General features: G+C 43.1%; 1 protein-coding gene across 8 annotated transcripts in view; it reads left to right on the top strand.

The window, feature by feature from the left end:
- Positions 1–21,097, top strand: part of STXBP5L (syntaxin binding protein 5L) — a 350,034-nt gene that overhangs the window by 242,698 nt on the left and 86,239 nt on the right. For all 8 annotated transcript variants that reach the window (XM_063446146.1, XM_063446149.1, XM_063446159.1 and 5 more), the window contains exons 17-18: positions 14,889–15,014; positions 17,947–18,098. In XM_063446146.1, coding sequence (XP_063302216.1) covers positions 14,889–15,014; positions 17,947–18,098 — 278 coding nt within the window. The remainder of the gene's footprint in view (positions 1–14,888; positions 15,015–17,946; positions 18,099–21,097) is intronic.

Below are 21,097 nucleotides of genomic sequence, written 5' to 3' on the forward strand. Positions count from 1 at the left end.
CTGTATGGACATGGCAGATATTACTACTGTAAGGACACGGCTGATGTTACTAATGTACGAACGTGGCGGATATTACTACTGTATGGACACAGCAGATATTACTACTGTATGGACACGGCAGATATTACTACTGTATGAACGTGGCAGATATTACTACTGTATGGACACGGCAGATGTTATTACTGTATGAACGTGGCAGATATTACTACTGTATGAACACGGCAGATATTACTACTGTATGAACGTGGCAGATATTACTACTGTATGGACACGGCAGATATTACTACTGTATGGACACGGCAGATGTTACTACTGTATGGATACGGCAGATGTTACTTATGTACGAACGTGGCAGATGTTACTACTGTATGAACGTGGCGGATATTACTACTGTATGAACACGGCAGATGCTACTACTGTATGGACACGGCAGATATTACTACTGTATGAACGTGGCAGATATTACTACTGTATGGACACGGCAGATGTTATTACTGTATGGACACGGCTGATGTTACTACTGTATGGGCACGGCAGGTGTTACTACTGTATGAATACTGCAACTGTTACTACTGTATGGACACGGCAGATATTACTACTGTATGGGCACGGCAGATATTACTACTGTATGACACGGCAGATATTACTACTGTATGGACACGGCAGATATTACTACTGTATGGGCACGGCAGATATTACTACTGTATGGACACAGCAGATATTACTACTGTATGGACACGGCTGATATTACTACTGTATGGACACGGCAGATATTACTACTGTATGGTCACGGCAGATATTACTACTGTATGGACACGGCAGGTGCTACTACTGTATGGACACGGCAGATGGTACTACTGTATGGACACGGCAGATATTACTACTGTATGGACACGGCAGGTGTTACTACTGTATGGACACGGCAGGTGTTACTACTGTATGGACACGGCAGATATTACTACTGTATGGACACGGCAGATATTACTACTGTATGGACACGGCAGGTGTTACTACTGTATGGACACGGCAGATATTACTACTGTATGGACACGGCAGATATTACTACTGTATGGACACGACAGATGTTACTACTGTATGGACACGGCTGATATTACTACTGTATGGACACGGCAGATATTACTACTGTATGGACACGGCAGGTGTTACTACTGTATGAATACTGCAACTGTTACTACTGTATGGACACGGCAGATATTACTACTGTATGGACACGACAGATGTTATTACTGTATGGACACGGCAGATATTACTACTGTATGGACACAGCAGATATTACTACTGTATGAACGTGGCAGATATTACTACTGGATGGACACGGCAGATTTTACTACTGTATGAACGTGGCAGATATTACTACTGTATGGACACAGCAGATATTACTACTGTATGGACACGGCAGATATTACTACTGTATTAACGTGGCAGATATTACTACTGTATGGACACGGCAGATATTACTACTGTATGGACACGGCAGATGTTATTACTGTATGGACACGGCTGATGTTACTACTGTATGGGCACGGCAGGTGTTACTACTGTATGAATACTGCAACTGTTACTACTGTATGGACACGGCAGATATTACTACTGTATGGGCACGGCAGATATTACGTGTATGGACACGGCTGATGTTACTACTGTATGGACACGACAGATGTTATTACTGTATGGACACAGAAGATATTACTACTGTATGAACACGGCAGATGTTACTACTGTATGAACGTGGCAGATATTACTACTGTATGGACACGGCTGATGTTACTACTGTATGGACACGGCTGATGTTACTACTGTATGGACACGGCTGATGTTATTACTGTATGGACACAGAAGATATTACTACTGTATGGACACGGCTGATGTTACTACTGTATGGACACGGCAGATATTACTACTGTATGAACTTGGCAGATGCTACTACTGTATGGACAAGGCAGATATTACAACTGTATGGACACGGCAGATGGTACTACTGTATGGACACGGCAGATATTACTACTGTATGAACACGGCAGATGCTACTACTGTATGGACATGGCAGATATTACTACTGTAAGGACACGGCTGATGTTACTAATGTACGAACGTGGCGGATATTACTACTGTATGGACACAGCAGATATTACTACTGTATGGACACGGCAGATATTACTACAGTATGAACGTGGCAGATATTACTACTGTATGGACCCGGCAGATGTTATTACTGTATGAACGTGGCAGATATTACTACTGTATGAACACGGCAGATATTACTACTGTATGAACGTGGCAGATATTACTACTGTATGAACGTGGCAGATATTACTACTGTATGGACACGGCAGATGTAACTACTGTATGGATACGGCAGATGTTACTAATGTACGAACGTGGCAGATGTTACTACTGTATGAACGTGGCGGATATTACTACTGTATGAACACGGCAGATGCTACTACTGTATGGACACGGCAGATATTACTACTGTATGAACGTGGCAGATATTACTACTGTATGGACACGGCAGATGTTATTACTGTATGAACGTGGCAGATATTACTACTGTATGAACACGGCAGATGTTACTACTGTATGGATACGGCAGATGTTACTACTGTATGGACACAGAAGATATTACTACTGTATGAACACGGCAGATGTTACTACTGTATGAACACGGCAGATATTACTACTTTATGGACGTGGCAGATATTACTACTGTATGGACACGGCAGATATTACTACTGTATGAACGTGGCAGTTGTTACTACTGTATGAACACGGCAGATATTACTACTGTATGGACATGGCTGATGTTACTACTGTATGGACACGGCTGATGTTACTACTGTATGGACACGACAGATGTTATTACTGTATGGACACAGAAGATATTACTACTGTATGGACACAGAATATATTACTACTGTATGGACACGGCATATGTTATTACTATATGGACACGGCAGATGGTACTACTGTATGAACTTGGCAGTTGTTACTACTGTATGAACACGGCAGATATTACTACTGTATGGACACGGCTGATGTTACTACTGTATGGACACGACAGATGTTATTACTGTATGGACACAGAAGATATTACTACTGTATGGACACAGCAGATATTACTACTGTATGAACGTGGCAGATATTACTACTCTATGGACACGGCTGATGTTACTACTGTATGGACACGGCTGATGTTACTACTGTATGGACACGACAGATGTTATTACTGTATGGACACAGAAGATATTACTACTGTATGACCATGGCAGATATTACTACTGTATGAACACGGCAGATGTTACTACTGTATGGACACGACAGATATTACTACTGTATGAACGTGGCAGATATTACTACTATATGGACACGGCTGATGTTACTACTGTATGGTCACGGCAGATGTTATTACTGTATGGACACAGAAGATATTACTACTGTATAGACACGGCAGATATTACTACTGTATGGACACAGCAGATGTTACTACTGTATGGACACGGCAGATGTTACTACTGTATGGACACGGCAGATGTTACTACTGTATGGACACGGCAGATGTTACTACTGTATGAACGTGGCAGATATTACTACTATATGGACACGGCTGATGTTTCTACTGTATGAACACGGCAGATATTACTACTGTATGAACACGGCAGATGTTACTACTGTATGAACACGGCAGATGTTATTACTGTATGGACACAGAAGATATTACTACTGTATGGACACGGCAGATATTACTACTGTATGGACACAGCAGATGTTACTACTGTATGGACACGGCAGATATTACTACTGTATGAACACGGCAGATGTTATTACTGTATGGACACAGAAGATATTACTACTGTATGGACACGGCAGATATTACTACTGTATGGACACGGCAGATGTTACTACTGTATGGACACGGCAGATGTTACTACTGTATGGACACGGCAGATGTTACTACTGTATGAACGTGGCAGATATTACCACTATATGGACACGGCTGATGTTTCTACTGTATGAACACGGCAGATATTACTACTGTATGAACACGGCAGATGTTACTACTGTATGAACACGGCAGATGTTACTACTGTATGGACACGGCAGATATTACTACTGTATGGACACAGCAGATGTTACTACTGTATGGACACGGCAGATATTACTACTGTATGGACACGGCAGATGTTATTACTGTATGAACACGGCAGATGTTATTACTGTATGGACACAGAAAATATTACTACTGTATGGACACGGCAGATATTACTACTGTATGGACATGGCAGACAGTCCTGTCTAAACACAGCAAATATTCCTTCAGTATGAACATGGCAGGTGTTACTACTTTATAGACACGGCAGACATTCCTTCTGTATGAACACGGCAGACATTCCTTCTGTATGAACACGGCAGGCATTCCTTCTGAATGAACACGGCAGATGTTACGGCTGTTTGAACACGGCAGGCATTCCTTCTGTTTGAACACGCCAGACGTTATGACTTTTTGAACACGGCAGACATTCCCTCTGTATGAACACGGCAGATGTTATGACTTTATGAACACAGCAGATGTTATGACTTTATGAACACGCCAGATGTTATGACTGTTTGAACTCGTCAGACATTCCTTCTGTTTGAACACGGCAGATGTTATGACTGTAAACACATGGCAGGAATTCCTTCTATATGAACACGGTAGACGTTATGACTGTTTGAACCCGGCAGACATTCCTTATGTATAAAAACAGCAGAAATTTAGCTTGTTAGGTTAATTGCTAACCTACCTTGATGAGTTGTCAAAATTGGTTCACGTTATTTTCTTATAACCTGCGCTGCCCCTGCAGAGACACTGCTTCTTTAGACATCCTCAATATTGATCAAGCGTCCCTAATCCTGCACTTTCTCCAAATTATGTTGAGGGTTCATTTGTCTATATGGTGCCAATCGCACACTCGGCTAACAATCTCACCCATGTGTCTGTAAAATAAAACGACATAAAGGAAGCCGTAATATCATGTTCCTAATGTTCGATCGGTGCCCATATATTCTGACCTGTGACCGGGTCCTGTGGTTTGCCTTTATTTCGTTGGATTTCCTGTCCGTATGCCCCTGTTCGTGTGGTTCCGGAATACCGATTGAAACTACTAAACGGACGGCCACCCAGGAGAGGAGTGTGCTGCTGGTTAACCTCTTGGCCCCAATTAGAAAGTTGTGGTTAACCGCAGACACCTCTCCATTCCATTCATATGGGGGGTCGTCGTTCGTATGCCGACCACGAGGCGGCGGCCAGTTTGGGACACAAGGAAGATCAGCGGTGTTCGGTGTCGATTCTATGGAACTAAAAGCGGACACTTTATCTACCGAACACCGCTGGAAGTTGCCGCCCGCCTTCTATTTCATCGAGGCATACAAACACCGGTCTGTTAGGGAGTTTTGTAACGTGCGTATGGACTTCACCCAGATGGCCGTCCCATGGAGTCAATCGTATACCCATAGGCGTGCGCACGGGGTGTGCCGGGTGTGCCTGGGCACACCCTAATCCCGCGGCACGCCGATGTATTGGGACCGGCAGGGGAGATCTCAGGATCCCCCCTGTCGGTCCATGCAGAGCCGGCGCTATCCGAGCGCCGGCTCTGCTCTCAGCCTCCCCTCCCCGGCTCACAGGCAGTGAGGGAGGCAGGAGAGGACCGGCGGAGCTCTTGCCAGCAGCTCCGCCGGGTTCCTCTCGCGAGATCTGAGCGTTGCCGCGGCAACGCTCAGATCTTGCGTGAGTGAACTCTAGCCCTGCGGGGCTAGAGTTCACTCTCCACTGGACCACCAGGGATGGCAGCAGCAGAAAGGATCCCCCCTCCCAGGCATAAGGTAAGAAGGGAGGGGGGATAACTGATCTGCCCCCACCTCCACTGGACCACCAGGGAAAGCAGCAAGGAAAGATCCCCCCTCCCTACATAAAGTAAGAAGGGAGGGGGATATTAAGTAATGTACCCCCACCTCCACCCCCCACAATCACCCACACACATACACAGCACCAACACACATACAGCACCCACACACAGCACCCATAGACATACACAGCACCCACAGACATACACAGCACCCACAGACAAACACAGCACCCACACACAGCACCCATAGACATACACAGCACCCACACACATACAGCACCCACACACAGCACCCATAGACATACACAGCACCCACAGACATACACAGCACCCACACACATACAGCACCCACACACAGCACCCATAGACATACACAGCACCCACAGACATACACAGCACCCACACACATACAGCACCCACACACAGCACCCATAGACATACACAGCACCCACAGACATACACAGCACCCACACACATACAGCACCCACACACAGCACCCATAGACATACACAGCACCCACAGACATACACAGCACCCACACACATACAGCACCCACACACAGCACCCATAGACATACACAGCACCCACAGACATACACAGCACCCACACACATACAGCACCCACACACAGCACCCATAGACATACACAGCACCCACAGACATAAACAGCACCCACACACATACAGCACCCACACACAGCACCCATAGACATACACAGCACCCACAGACATACACAGCACCCACACACATACAGCACCCACACACAGCACCCATAGACATACACAGCACCCACAGACATACACAGCACCCACACACATACAGCACCCACACACAGCACCCATAGACATACACAGCACCCACAGACATACACAGCACCCACACACATACAGCACCCACACACAGCACCCATAGACATACACAGCACCCACAGACATACACAGCACCCACACACATACAGCACCCACACACAGCACCCATAGACATACACAGCACCCATAGACATACACAGCACCCACAGACATACACAGCACCCACAGACATACACAGCACCCACACACATACACAGCACCCACAGACATACACAGCACCCACAGACATACACAGCACCCACACACATACACAGCACCCACACACATACACAGCACCCACACACATACACAGCACCCACACACATACACAGCACCCACACACACATACAGCACCCACACACACAGCACCCTCACAAACACACAGCACTCTCACACACATTACACAAACAGCACTCTCACACAGCACACTAACAGTACCCTCACAAACACACATCACCCTCACACACAGTACATTTACAGCACCCTCACAAGTGCACACACACACACACAAACAGCACCCTGACACACAGTACATTCACAGCACCCTCACAAGCACGCACACACAAACACCCTCACCCACATAGTACACTACCAGCACCCTCACACATCACACTAACAGCACCCTCACACAGCACACACACAGCTTTGTGTCTCTGTGTGTATATATGTGTATATATACATATACATAAATATATATATATATATGTATATATATATATATATATATATATACGCCGCGTGTGCTTGTGCTTTAGGGTGCACACCCTAATGCAATAGGCTGCGCACGCCTATGCGTATACCGAAAGACTTGTGAGAGACTTTGACTCCATGGCGATTGAACTATGTACATCGGATCTGAGCGCTATTCGGTAGAAATATGCACTCAGATCCAGGCTATCTGGGGATACGTTACACGAACCATATTTTTTCGGTATTTCCTCATTTATGTATTTTAATGTATTTTTCATATTGTATTTAAAATGGCGATTTGCCTCTATCCTTGGAGATAATTAGGTTTCTTCCCAATTATCTCCAGAATAGAGAGGAAGGATTTATGGGTAAAATGGGGAGGGCTTACACCTAAGCCACTGCGATTGGCTACTGTCCAATATGTGTTACAGTCTTCCACAAGGTCCCCTAGGGGAGTGTCCACCTTGTGGGAGACCTGCATAAATACCGGGCAGGTAGCCCCCATTGAAGCAGATTCCTGTTTGACCCTCAAGACGGAGCTTGGTCTCGTTTGTGGGGGGAATTATTACTGGGAACGCGTTTTTCGTTATTTCTAGCTGTGAAAGGAGTTCGGCTGATTTTATGGTCGGGAGTTTCCGCGTTCACGTATCCTCCGTTCGGGAGTTTGATGGTCGGCTGTACAGAACCTGCATTTCTGGAAAAGGGGATTATTGACTAAACGGCGGCTTCATCCATCTGGCGGTGAGTGTCGTAACAAGACCATTTAACGATAGCCAGATACATTCATCTCATTTCTAATCTGTCGGTTTCTGTGTAATGCTGGCTGCGGTATAAGCTAGCGGATCTCTAATAGTTGATCGCGTTTGTGTGAATTACCAGCTCTCACTGCAGACTGCCTTTATGTTACTTTGTTCCATATTCTCTGCCGAGTGTTTTGTTTTTAAATTATACACACAAGGACACCCGCTGTTTACTTCTATATAGAGAGTGACCTAATATAGTCAGATTATAGTGATTAGCCAACGACTGGAAAAAAAAACACAATGGCAGCCTCGAGTCCATGGACCCGACCTAATAACAGCAGAAATCTGGAAGCGAGTGGGCTTTGAAAGCTGTAATTTAACGCCAATTACAGTATTATTCACACACCTTTGTTTACAAAAGGCTTAGAGGATTCATAATTAACTGTGTTTCAGCATTCCTCAATTTGTTGCAAAACAAATCATTTTATAGCATTTGAGGGATTTCGCTGCGTGTGTTGTTTGGGCATTTACTGGATCAGCGCACGGCTGATGTTTAGCCCTGAAATCACAAGAAACTGTACAGAGCGAAGCTTAATTGCTTGTAAATATCAAGTTAATTCCCCAAAACATGAATGTGGGGTATGATTGCTATGTAACTGTTACTGCAGCAAAATATTATATACAAGTACATCTTCTGATATACACAAATCAGAGCATACCAAACAGAACACACAGTCAATGCTAACTCGTGTATCTTTCAGAGGAAAACAAACCTCAGCAATATGTGCATTATGTACAAACCGATATTATAATCAGCTCAGAAAGTGCGTGTAGAATTGTGTTTTAAAGGAGCACTATAGGGTCAGGAACACAAACCTATATTTCTGACCCTGTAGTGTTAAAACCACCATCTAGCCCCCCTGACCCTCTCTTGCCTCCCTAAATATAGTAATTCAAGTCTGCAGCTGCTACCTCTGCCCCTGTTTGCCTGTGAAACTGCCTGCTGCCTGCTGACATAAATCAGAATTGGTGGTCTGAGCCAATCACAATGCTGCCCCCTAGGATTGGCTGAGCTTGCCAAGGACGCAGAGCAAGCACAAGTCAAACACAGCCCTGGCCAATCAGCAGCTCCTCATAGAGATGCATTCAATCAATTCATCTCTATGAGGAAAATTCAGTGTCTGCATGCAGAGGGTGGAGACACTGAATGTCAGTCACACTGTGCAGCACTGCCCCAGGAAGCACCTCTAGCAGCCATCTGAGGAGTAGCCAGTGGGGATATCACTAGGCTGTAATGTAAACACTGCATTTTCTCTGAAACAAACAGTGTTTACAGCAAAAAGCCTGAAGTGAATGATTCTACTCACCAGAACAAATGCAGTAAGCTGTACATTATTCTAAAATGTGTTCTAATACAGAGTAACTTCCAAAATACATAGAATATTCATAAACATGTTCTAATACAGAGTAACTTATAAAATACATAGAATATTCATAAACATGTTCTAATACAGAGTAACTTATAAAATACATAGAATATTCATAAACATGTTCTAATACAGAGTAACTTATAAAATACATAGAATATTCATAAACATGTTCTAATACAGAGTAACTTATAAAATACATAGAATATTCATAAACATGTTCTAATACAGAGTAACTTATAAAATACATAGAATATTCATAAACATGTTCTAATACAGAGTAACTTATAAAATACATAGAATATTCATAAACATGTTCTAATACAGAGTAACTTATAAAATGCATTATACCCAAACATGTTCTAATACAGAGTAACTAAAATACATACACGATGTACAAACAAATATTTTAGCAGGGTTTAATTTTGAAATAGTGTGCAGATAACCAACTCTTAATTACACGTTATATGTACTTTGTATTAAATGACAAGCACATGGCGCAACAACAGAAATCTATTCTAACACGTTAAGAATATATTATATACATGTACATTGGTCATGGCCCAACAAAGAGGAACCCATAACAATATACACACATTAGATACCAACTATGTAAGAATATATAAAAACGATATCACCAAGGCTTTGCTTCACCTTTTCCTCGTTCTCCTCTTTAAATTCCCTTCCATTTGAAGAGACAAGACCCACCCATCAAGGCATTGCTCCAACTCTTTCCTGCTCTTCTATAAAAACCCCTGTCTCCTTTCGAATATCTGAAGATTATTATTAAATCACGTGACACTCCCCATCCACTCAGGGTCCTTAGCAGGGATGTGAACAGAGAGGTTGAGGAGTATCTCCATGAGATGTTCAATATGCTGAGACCAACTTCCTGGCTGTCACTGGCTGTACCTCTACCTGTGCAGCCCCGCTGTGACAGTAAAATCTCATAGACAGGCTGGGCATAGGAGGAGAAACCCATCAATTTACAGCATGACGTTTCCTGGGTACTTGGACAAGGGGCACATGGAGTCATGTGGCAGTGCACTATGGAAATATCTGCTAAAGCGGGACCCAGCATTAGATCCCCATGCTATTCTGTTGGGTTCCCCCTGTTTGGATGAGACACCTATTACATGCACCAATAGACAATATTCCCTGGTACAACTGACACATCCTCGACTCGGGGAAGAGCCAAATAAAGGAGCTATGAAGAGACTAAAATGTGTTTCCACATGCTTTATTGAGTTCTTAGTCTCTATGGTGGCACACTCTGAGTTAGTGGAGGTACACTCCATGTTAGTGGAGGCACATTCAATGTTACAAAGTTACATAGCTACATAGACTGAAAAGAAACATGTGTCCATCAAGTTCAGCCTACCTCACATTTGTTTTTTGCTGTTGATCTAAAATAAGGCAAAAAAAAAGTTTGAAGCACTTCCAATTTTGCAACAAACTAGGAAAACAATTCCTTCTTGAACCCAGAATAGCAGTCATATGTATCCTTGGATCAATAATCTATTACCCTACAGGTGAAAATTATATAATTGAATATTGTTTTTTGCAATTATGCATCTAGTTTAAACATCTGTATGGACTCTGATAAAACCACTTCTTCTGGCAGAGAATTCCACATCCTGATTGTTCTTACGGAAAAAGAAAACCTTTCCTTTGCCTTAGACGAAATCTTTTTTCTTCCAGTCTAAACGCATGACCTCGTGTCCTATGTAAGTCAGATTTGTGAATAGATTTCCAGAGAATGGTTTGTAGCGGCCCCGGTTATATTTGTATAATGTTATCATATCCACTCTAAGGCGACATTTTTCTGAACTAAAGAGGTTTAAATTTGTTAATTTTTCCTCATTACTGAAATGCTCCAATGCTCCAAGTGCCTCTGCACTTTTTCTAGTGCCATAATATCCTTCTTTAGAACAGGTGCCTAAAATTGCACAGCATATTCAATATGTGGCCTTACCAGAGATTTATAAAGAGGCAAAATGATATTCTCGTCCCGAGAATGAATGCCCTTTTTCATGCATGACAATACCTTACTGGCCTTGGCCACTGCTGATTGACATCGCACATTGTTGCATAGTTTGCTGTCTATAACAATTCCCAAGTCCTTTTCGTGTGTTGTTATCCCTAATTCGCTTCCATTAAGGGTATAAGTTGCTTCTGCATTCTTTACGCCGAAGTGCATAACTTTAAATTTTTCTACATTAGATTTCATCTGCCATTTGAGTGCCCAGTCCCCCAGTCTATCTAAATCCCTCTGCAGAAAAGTTATATCTTGCTCACATTGTACTACTGAGCAAGATATTACTTTGCTGCAGAGGGATTTAGATAGAGGAGGTACACTCAGTGTTAGTGGAGGCACACTGGGTGACAATAGAGACACACTCAGTGTTAGTGGAGGCACACTGGGTGACAATAGAGACACACTCAATGTGAGTGGAGACACACTGGATGTTAGTGAAGGCACACTCAGTGTTTGTGGAGGCACACTCAGTGTTAGTGGAGGCACACTGGGTGACAATAGAGGCACACTCAATGTGAGTGGAGACACACTGGATGTTAGTGAAGGCACACTCAGTGTTAGTGGAGGCACAATGGGTGACAGTAGGGTGACAATAGAAGCACACTTAGTGCTAGTGAAGGAACACTGGATGTTAGTATAGGCACACTCAGTGTTAGTGGAGGCACACTCAGTGTTAGTGGAGGCACACTCAGTGTGAGTGGAGACACACTGGATGTTAGTAGAGGCACACTCAGAGATAGTAGAGGCACACTGGATGTTAGTGGAGGCACACTCAGTGTGAGTGGAGACACACTGGATGTTAGTGAAGGCACGCCGAGTGATAGTAGAGGCACATTGGATGTTAGTGGAGGCACACTCAGTGTTAGTGGAGGCACACTGGGTGACAATAGAGACACACTCCGTGTTAGTAGAGGCACATTGGATGTTAGTAGAGGCACACTCAGTGTTAGTGGAGGCACACTCAGTGTTAGTAGAGGCACATTGGATGTTAGTAGAGGCACACTCAGTGTTAGTAAAGGCACATTGGATGTTAGTGGAGGCACACTCAGTGTTAGTGGAGGCACACTCGGTGTGAGTAGAGACACACTGGATGTTAGTGGAGACACACTCGGTGTGAGTAGAGACACACTGGATGTTAGTGGAGGCACACTCGGTGTGAGTAGAGACACACTGGATGTTAGTTGAGGCACACTCAGTGTTAGTGGAGGCACACTCAGTGTTAGTGGAGGCACACTCGGTGTGAGTAGAGACACACTGGATGTTAGTTGAGGCACACTCAGTGTTAGTGGAGGCACACTCGGTGTGAGTAGAGACACACTGGATGTTAGTGGAGACACACTCGGTGTGAGTAGAGACACACTGGATGTTAGCAGAGGCACACTCAGTGTTAGCAGAGGCACACTCAGTGTTAGTGGAGGCACACTCAGTGTTAGCAGAGGCACACTCAGTGTTAGTGGAGGCACACTCAGTGTTAGTGGAGGCACACTCCGTGTGGAGGCACACTCAGTGTTAGTGGAGGCACACTGGATGTTAGTGGAGACACACTGGATGTTAGTGTTACTGGAGGCACTTACAGTTATATTCACTGGAGGTAAACTATGTTGGAGGCTATTGTCTCACCAGCCATTACATATTTATTAAAAGGTCCCTTTTAGCATGCTTCCTTTATAATAAAGTACCCTAGAGGGGCAATCTAACTGGCCTATTTTTGAAGCAGGCTTTCTTGGAGTCTTCCCTTTATTCCCATAGTTTTGATAGCTCTCTCTTGCCGTCCATGTGTTCTTTATACATGGAACCACTGAGTTTGAAGGTTCCCTCAGCACCGCAAATGTCTGAACTGTCGGCGTTATTGTAGGTTTCTCTTTTCATGATTTTTTGTCTGCTTGAAGCTATTTTTGGGCTGTTCTCATTCAATACTTTTTCTATTACTTTATCACCTCAAAAAGACTTACTTTAGTTTGAAGCCTACATATGGCAGAGAGACTTTTGCTATTCTTTTTTTACGAACACGTCCTCTGTGTTTTTATTTTTAGAGCATTAATTTATCGAGTGAATAAAGACCTTTTTTGGATTGAATATTTTACTTATGAATCATCCATTAATCTCCAGCATTCTTGCAGGTTAAATTGTGTTTCAAGTTCTCGAGCTTTACCGTGAGACGGCATAGACCTCACATAAGAATTTTCCATACTCTCGTACTGCTCATCACTGAGTCTAGAAGTATTGGCAGTGACTGTGTCCAGCTAGGTTCACCCCACGGTTAGGCTTGCTGCTATGGTTAATGCCTTCTCACTAAGAGTGATGACTTCTCCTCTGACCTTCTTATTGGCAGTGACTGTGTCCAGCTAGGTTCACTCCACAGTTAGGCTTGCTGCTATGGTTAATGCCTTCTCACTAAGAGTGATGACTTCTCCTCTGACCTTCTTATTGGCAGTGACTGTGTCCAGCTAGGTTCACTCCACGGTTAGGCTTGCTGCTATGGTTAATGCCTTCTCACTAAGAGTGATGACTTCTCCTCTGACCTTCTTCCGTGACACCCCTATGGAACAGATTTGAAAGTGGCCTCTATGCCTTTCAAGCACAGCAGATTTTTTTCGTTTTGAGATGTCCTCCTTTGCACATTTCTTTTCCATCCTGGTTATTAGATCATTTATTTAATGGGGTGCTTGATGGACAGGCACCATATTAGAAACAAATATTGAATTTATACTAACTGATAAATCCATTTTCTGCATGGTGTCTCACCTCCTTTTTGTTTGAGTAATCATATGTTTTTTTTTTTCCTTCAAATGCGTTGGGTAATTAGCTACATTATCTTTTTGTTTCCATCTCTCTAATATTCTTGTATTGTACGAGGCGATCCAAGAGGAGGATTGGGGGTGGAGAAGATATTTCAATGGTGTATTCTGTCTCTCTGTGTTTTGGCAGATCTTTCAAGTAACCATTGACATTTTATTTTGCAGTTATAGAGGGTTACATATCTGACCATTACTAAAGTCAGTGTATTTAGTCCAGCTAAAATGATGAGATGCACCATTTTGTGCTGACAATTCCCGCGGTGTGACACTTATTATGTGTACTAACGGTTAGTTTCTAATCGTGGCCGAGGTATCTATCTTTTAGACCACGGATGTCCCCTGTTGTTGTAACGTATAATAAACAGAATGTACTTTGATACTCTGTATTGTATGTGGAATTGTGTATGTTTCCAGTTTTCCTATTCTCTTCTCTTCTGTTTAGTGTGAAGAGTCGCCCAGTCAGGATGCCTCCGGGGTATCAAGCTGAGCTAGTTATTCAGCTGGTGTGGGTGGATGGTGAACCTCCGCAGCAGATAACCAGTCTGACTGTAAGCTCTGCGTACGGCCTGTAAGTACACACTGCGTGCTACTTCCTTTCTCTGTCATTGCTACGCTAGCCATCTGTACAACACTGCATGTCAAGCATATTCAGAGTAATTAGGCCTCAATTAGCAAAATTCTGTTAAAATGGCCAAATTTCAACCAAGCTTCCAACTCTCATATTTACTAAAGTTATATTTGGCTATTTTACTTAAATGAACACATATCATTTTTCCATCTGGTATCCATTTTAAACCATTTTAAAATCTTTTTCTAATTCTCTTAAAATATAGAATTCACATGTTTATCAAAAAGCAGACATTCACAACCTATTTAGAGCTGTTTGCATTCACTCCGCTGGAGCCTACACACAGAGTGTGTACAGATGGGCATCACAACGTTAGTGCAATTCGAGTTCAGTTCAAGATGTGATGCCCAATGCCCACCCTTAAATTGGACTATTCAGTTATATTCAACATTATTCAGAAGCTTTATTTTACAATTCCGAAATTGATGAACCTTGAAAACGTTTGAAGTTTGCACTCTGAATCTCCCTGGATAGTTCTAGATTTAATTTTGATGATACGGACCAGGGGCATTTGGTTTAATGAATAAAATGATATTATAGCGTGTTACCTGGTTCTTTATGTAAATAACATTTTTATCATGGGATTTCCTGGCTGTATGATTTAACATTAGTGATAGACATTATTCCAAACGATGCCGTACCCTCCACCATAATTCCTTTAAATATATTATTAAAGGAAAACTCCAAGTATAGCTCTTTACTAACCCTGTATATCTGGATATAGCTCTTTACTAACCCTGTATATCTGGATATAGCTCTATACTAACCCTGTATATCTGGGATACAGCTATTTACTAACGCTGTATATCTGGGATACAGCTATTTACTAACGCTGTATATCTGGGATACAGCTATTTACTAACGCTGTATATCTGGGATACAGCTATTTACTAACCCTGTATATCTGGGATACAGCTAGTTACTAACCCTGTATATCTGGGATACAGCTATTTACTAACCCTGTATATCTGGGATACAGCTATTTACTAACCCTGTATACATGGGATACAGCTCTTTACTAACCCTGTATATCTGGGATATAGCTATTTACGTACTAACCCTGTATATCTGGGATACAGCCATTTACTAACCCTGTATATCTTCGATATAGCTATTTACTATCCCTGTATATCTGGGATATAGCTCTTTACTAACCCTGTATATCTGGGATATAGCTATTTACTAACCCTGTATATCTGGGATACAGCTACTTACTAACCCTGTATATCTGGGATACAGCTATTTACTAACCCTGTATATCTGGGATATAGCTATTTACTAACCCTGTATATCTGGGATATAGCTATTTACTAACCCTGTATATCTGGGATACAGCTATTTACTAACCCTGTATATCTGGGATATAGCTATTTACTAACCCTGTATATCTGGGATACAGCTATTTACTAACCCTGTAGATCTGGGATATAGCTATTTACTAACCCTGTATATCTGGGATACAGCTATTTACTAACCCTGTATATCTGGGATACAGCTATTTACAAACCCTGTATATCTGGGATATAGCTATTTACTAACCCTGTATATCTGGGATACAGCTATTTACTAACCCTGTATATCTGGGATATAGCTATTTACTAACCCTGTATATATGGGATATAGCTCTTTACTAACCCTGTATATCTGGGATATAGCTATTTACTAACCCTGTATATCTGGGATATAGCTATTTACTAACCCTGTATATCTGGGATATAGCTCTTTACTAACCCTGTATATCTGGGATATAGCTCTTTACTAACCCTGCATATCTGGGATATAGCTATTTACTAACCCTGTATATCTGGGATATAGCTATTTACTAACCCTGTATATCTGGGATACAGCTATTTACTAACCCTGTATATCTGGGATATAGCTCTTTACTAACCCTGTATATCTGGGATATAGCTCTTTACTAACCCTGCATATCTGGGATATAGCTATTTACTAACCCTGTATATCTGGGATACAGCTATTTACTAACCCTGTATATCTGGGATATAGCGATTTACTAACCCTGTATATCTGGGATATAGCTATTTACTAACCCTGTATATATGGGATATAGCGATTTACTAACCCTGTATATCTGGGATATAGCTATTTACTAACCCTGTATATCTGGGATATAGCTATTTACTAACCCTGTATATCTGGATATAGCTCTATACTAACCCTGTATATCTGGGATATAGCTATTTACTAACCCTGTATATCTGGGATACAGCTATTTACTAACCCTGTATATCTGGGATACAGCTATTTACTAACCCTGTATATCTGGGATATAGCGATTTACTAACCCTGTATATCTGGGATATAGCTATTTACTAACCCTGTATATATGGGATATAGCGATTTACTAACCCTGTATATCTGGGATATAGCTATTTACTAACCCTGTATATCTGGGATATAGCTATTTACTAACCCTGTATATCTGGGATACAGCTAGTTACTAACCCTGTATATCTGGGATATAGCTATTTACTAACCCCGTATATCTGGGATATAGCTATTTACTAACCCTGTATATCTGGGATATAGCTATTTACTAACCCTGTATATCTGGGATATAGCTATTTACTAACCCTGTATATCTGGGATACAGCTATTTACTAACCCTGTATATCTGGGATACAGCTAGTTACTAACCCTGTATATCTGGGATATAGCTATTTACTAACCCTGTATATCTGGGATACGGCTATTTACTAACCCTGTATATCTGGGATACGGCTATTTACTAACCCTGTATATCTGGGATACAGCTCGGCTCTTTTCCTGCAGTATGGACCCAGTAATGTGTTTGACTCTTTGTATAATATCAGGGCTTTCCGTGTAACCGTACAGTGTGTTTTTCTTTCAGAGTGGCCTTTGGGAATTGTAATGGCCTGGCTGTAGTGGATTACATTCAGAAGACAGTTTTGCTGAGCATGGGAACCATTGACTTATATGGTTCGAGTGACCCCTATCAGCGCCAGCCGCGATCTCCTCGAAAGTGTAAGCAGTTTGCAGCAGGTATGGGACCTAATGAGTTGGCTTTTCTGGCTTGGACCTGCATGAGAATGTGCTCGTTCACATTGATTGCTGTGAGTGCATGCGACTCAAAAGCGTCTTCTATTTTTACACGCTAATGTGCGATCCACTGGGCACCTGGTACAGTCACTAAAGACGTTATACACTTACCCTTAGAAAGACTAAAAAAGTAACGGAAGTAGACACAGTCACTAGTATTCTACCGTCTCGGTAAGTGAAAGCACAGGAAGACGTTTATTCAGCTCAGTTTTAATGTCTGTTCTATAGTCTGAACAGCTCTCGTTCCATCCCCACGTGCAGACAACCCATATTCAGCCAACAGTACTGTCTGAGCCCAACGTTTTCTCCATATTGCACAGCCTGATATTTTCACCTGCAGCTTTAAAACATATGAGATGTATAAAGAGAGAGAGACTTCAGCCATTCCCTCTTAGAATCACCCTGTCCGTGTCAGTAGTACAGCCATTCCCTCTTAGAATCACCCTGTCCGTGTCAGTAGTACAGACATTCCCTCTTAGAATCACCCTGTCCGTGTCAGTAGTACAGCCATTCCCTCTTAGAATCCCCCTGTCCGTGTCAGTAGTACAGCCATTCCCTCTTAGAATCACCCTGTCCGTGTCAGTAGTACAGCCATTCCCTCTTAGAATCCCCCTGTCCGTGTCAGTAGTACAGCCATTCCCTCTTAGAATCCCCCTGTCCGTGTCAGTAGTACAGCCTGTAACGGATCACCTGGCACCCCGATTTGGTACCTCCGTTAATGGATGCTCCTAGTGCTTCCTGAGGACTCCAAGCACTCTGGCAGACACCACAATCACCGAATCCGAGAAACCTTTTAAATTCTCCCAAGCATATGAATGCTGTAGACCATTGAATAGGAACCATACGAATAGGCTTGTACTCCTAGCAGTCAACTGGAACAGCATGCAATAAATCCTTCCCCCAATAATGAGACGACACATCACTTTGAGGGTAAAACAGGAACTCTGGACTGGCTCATCCAGCCTGGCTTTTATTTCCATTTCACACATACAGGCCACACCCAGGGGGAGGCATAAAATAACCAATCCGAGATATGGTACAACCCACACATCCCCTCCCCTTAGCCTGAGAGATAATCCACTTATTATACAGTTTAAAACATAACTTTTACACAATATCTATAACTTCAAAACCATACATCACATTCACATACAAATCACATATTCAGACTCAGCATACTTTAAACATAAACACTTCCAAAATTCAGGCAAATCCCTCCAGTGGATCAAAAGTTACATGGAAGTCCTTTTATGACCGACTGCAAGCACATTTTCTTGCCCAAAACAGTTCCATAGATTTGGGCTGTGCGGTCGGTCAATTCCTTGCATAAAAACGGCTAAGTCCCATTCGAAGTGTGCCTGTACTTCGACTTTAGTCGAAGTGTCGAAGTGGAGTTGATGTTAAGGGTCAGCAGTGTTCGAAGTTAAAATGGCCACCGCCACGTGGTCCTTTGTCCGATACCGGCCACTTCGACGACTTCGACAACTTCGGTAACTTCGACAGCTTCGACCGCTTCGACAGCTTCGAATGTGTCCAAAGTGCCATATACAAAAGTACCAATCTGTCCCCAAAGTATTTAAAGAGCTAGGGACAGTATAATACAATCCACCTGCCCAAAAGTAGTTCTTAAAGGGTCAGTACATTATGGTAGCAGTCCATAAGCCCCAATTCAGTCCCTTAAAGGGCAATATCTCCCAGGGACCATAATCACTGGGCAGGAGACTAGCAACCAGGCTTCTCCAGTTCTCAGTGGCGAGGTTGGTTCCGCCACACAGCCATTCCCTCTTAGAATCACCCTGTCCATGTCAGTAGTACAGCCATTCCCTCTTAGAATCACCCTGTCCGTGTCAGTAGTACAGCCATTCCCTCTTAGAATCACCCTGTCCGTGTCAGTAGTACAGCCATTCCCTCTTAGAATCACCCTGTCCGTGTCAGTAGTACAGCCATTCCCTCTTAGAATCACCCTGTCCGTGTCAGTAGTACAGCCATTCCCTCTTAGAATCACCCTGTCCGTGTCAGTAATACAGCCATTCCCTCTTAGAATCACCCTGTCCGTGTCAGTAGTACAGCCATTCCCTCTTAGAATCACCCTGTCCGTGTCAGTAGTACAGCCATTCCCTCTTAGAATCACCCTGTCCGTGTCAGTAGTACAGCCATTCCCTCTTAGAATCACCCTGTCCGTGTCAGTAGTACGGCCATTCCCTCTTAGAATCCCCCTGTCCGTGTCAGTAGTACAGCCATTCCCTCTTAGAATCCCCCTGTCCGTGTCAGTAGTACAGCCATTCCCTCATAGAATCACCCTATCCATGTCAGTAGTACAGCCATTCCCTCTTAGAATCACCCTGTCCGTGTCAGTAGTACAGCCATTCCCTCTTAGAATCACCCTGTCCGTGTCAGTAGTACAGCCATTCCCTCTTAGAATCACCCTGTCCGTGTCAGTAGTACAGCCATTCCCTCTTAGAATCCCCCTGTCCGTGTCAGTAGTACAGCCATTCCCTCATAGAATCACCCTGTCCGTGTCAGTAGTACAGCCATTCCCTCTTAGAATCATCCTGTCCGTGTCAGTAGTACAGCCATTCCCTCTTAGAATCCCCCTGTCCGTGTCAGTAGTACAGCCATTCCCTCTTAGAATCACCCTGTCCGTGTCAGTAGTACAGCCATTCCCTCTTAGAATCCCCCTGTCCGTGTCAGTAGTACAGCCATTCCCTCATAGAATCACCCTGTCCGTGTCAGTAGTACAGCCATTCCCTCTTAGAATCACCCTGTCCGTGTCAGTGGTACAGCCATTCCCTCTTAGAATCCCCCTGTCCGTGTCAGTAGTACAGCCATTCCCTCTTAGAATCACCCTGTCCGTGTCAGTAGTACAGCCATTCCCTCTTAGAATCACCCTGTCCGTGTCAGTAGTACAGCCATTCCCTCTTAGAATCCCCCTGTCCGTGTCA

The sequence above is a fragment of the Pelobates fuscus genome, chromosome 1 (genome assembly GCF_036172605.1).
Source record: "Pelobates fuscus isolate aPelFus1 chromosome 1, aPelFus1.pri, whole genome shotgun sequence".
Classification (NCBI taxonomy): Eukaryota; Metazoa; Chordata; class Amphibia; order Anura; family Pelobatidae; genus Pelobates; species Pelobates fuscus.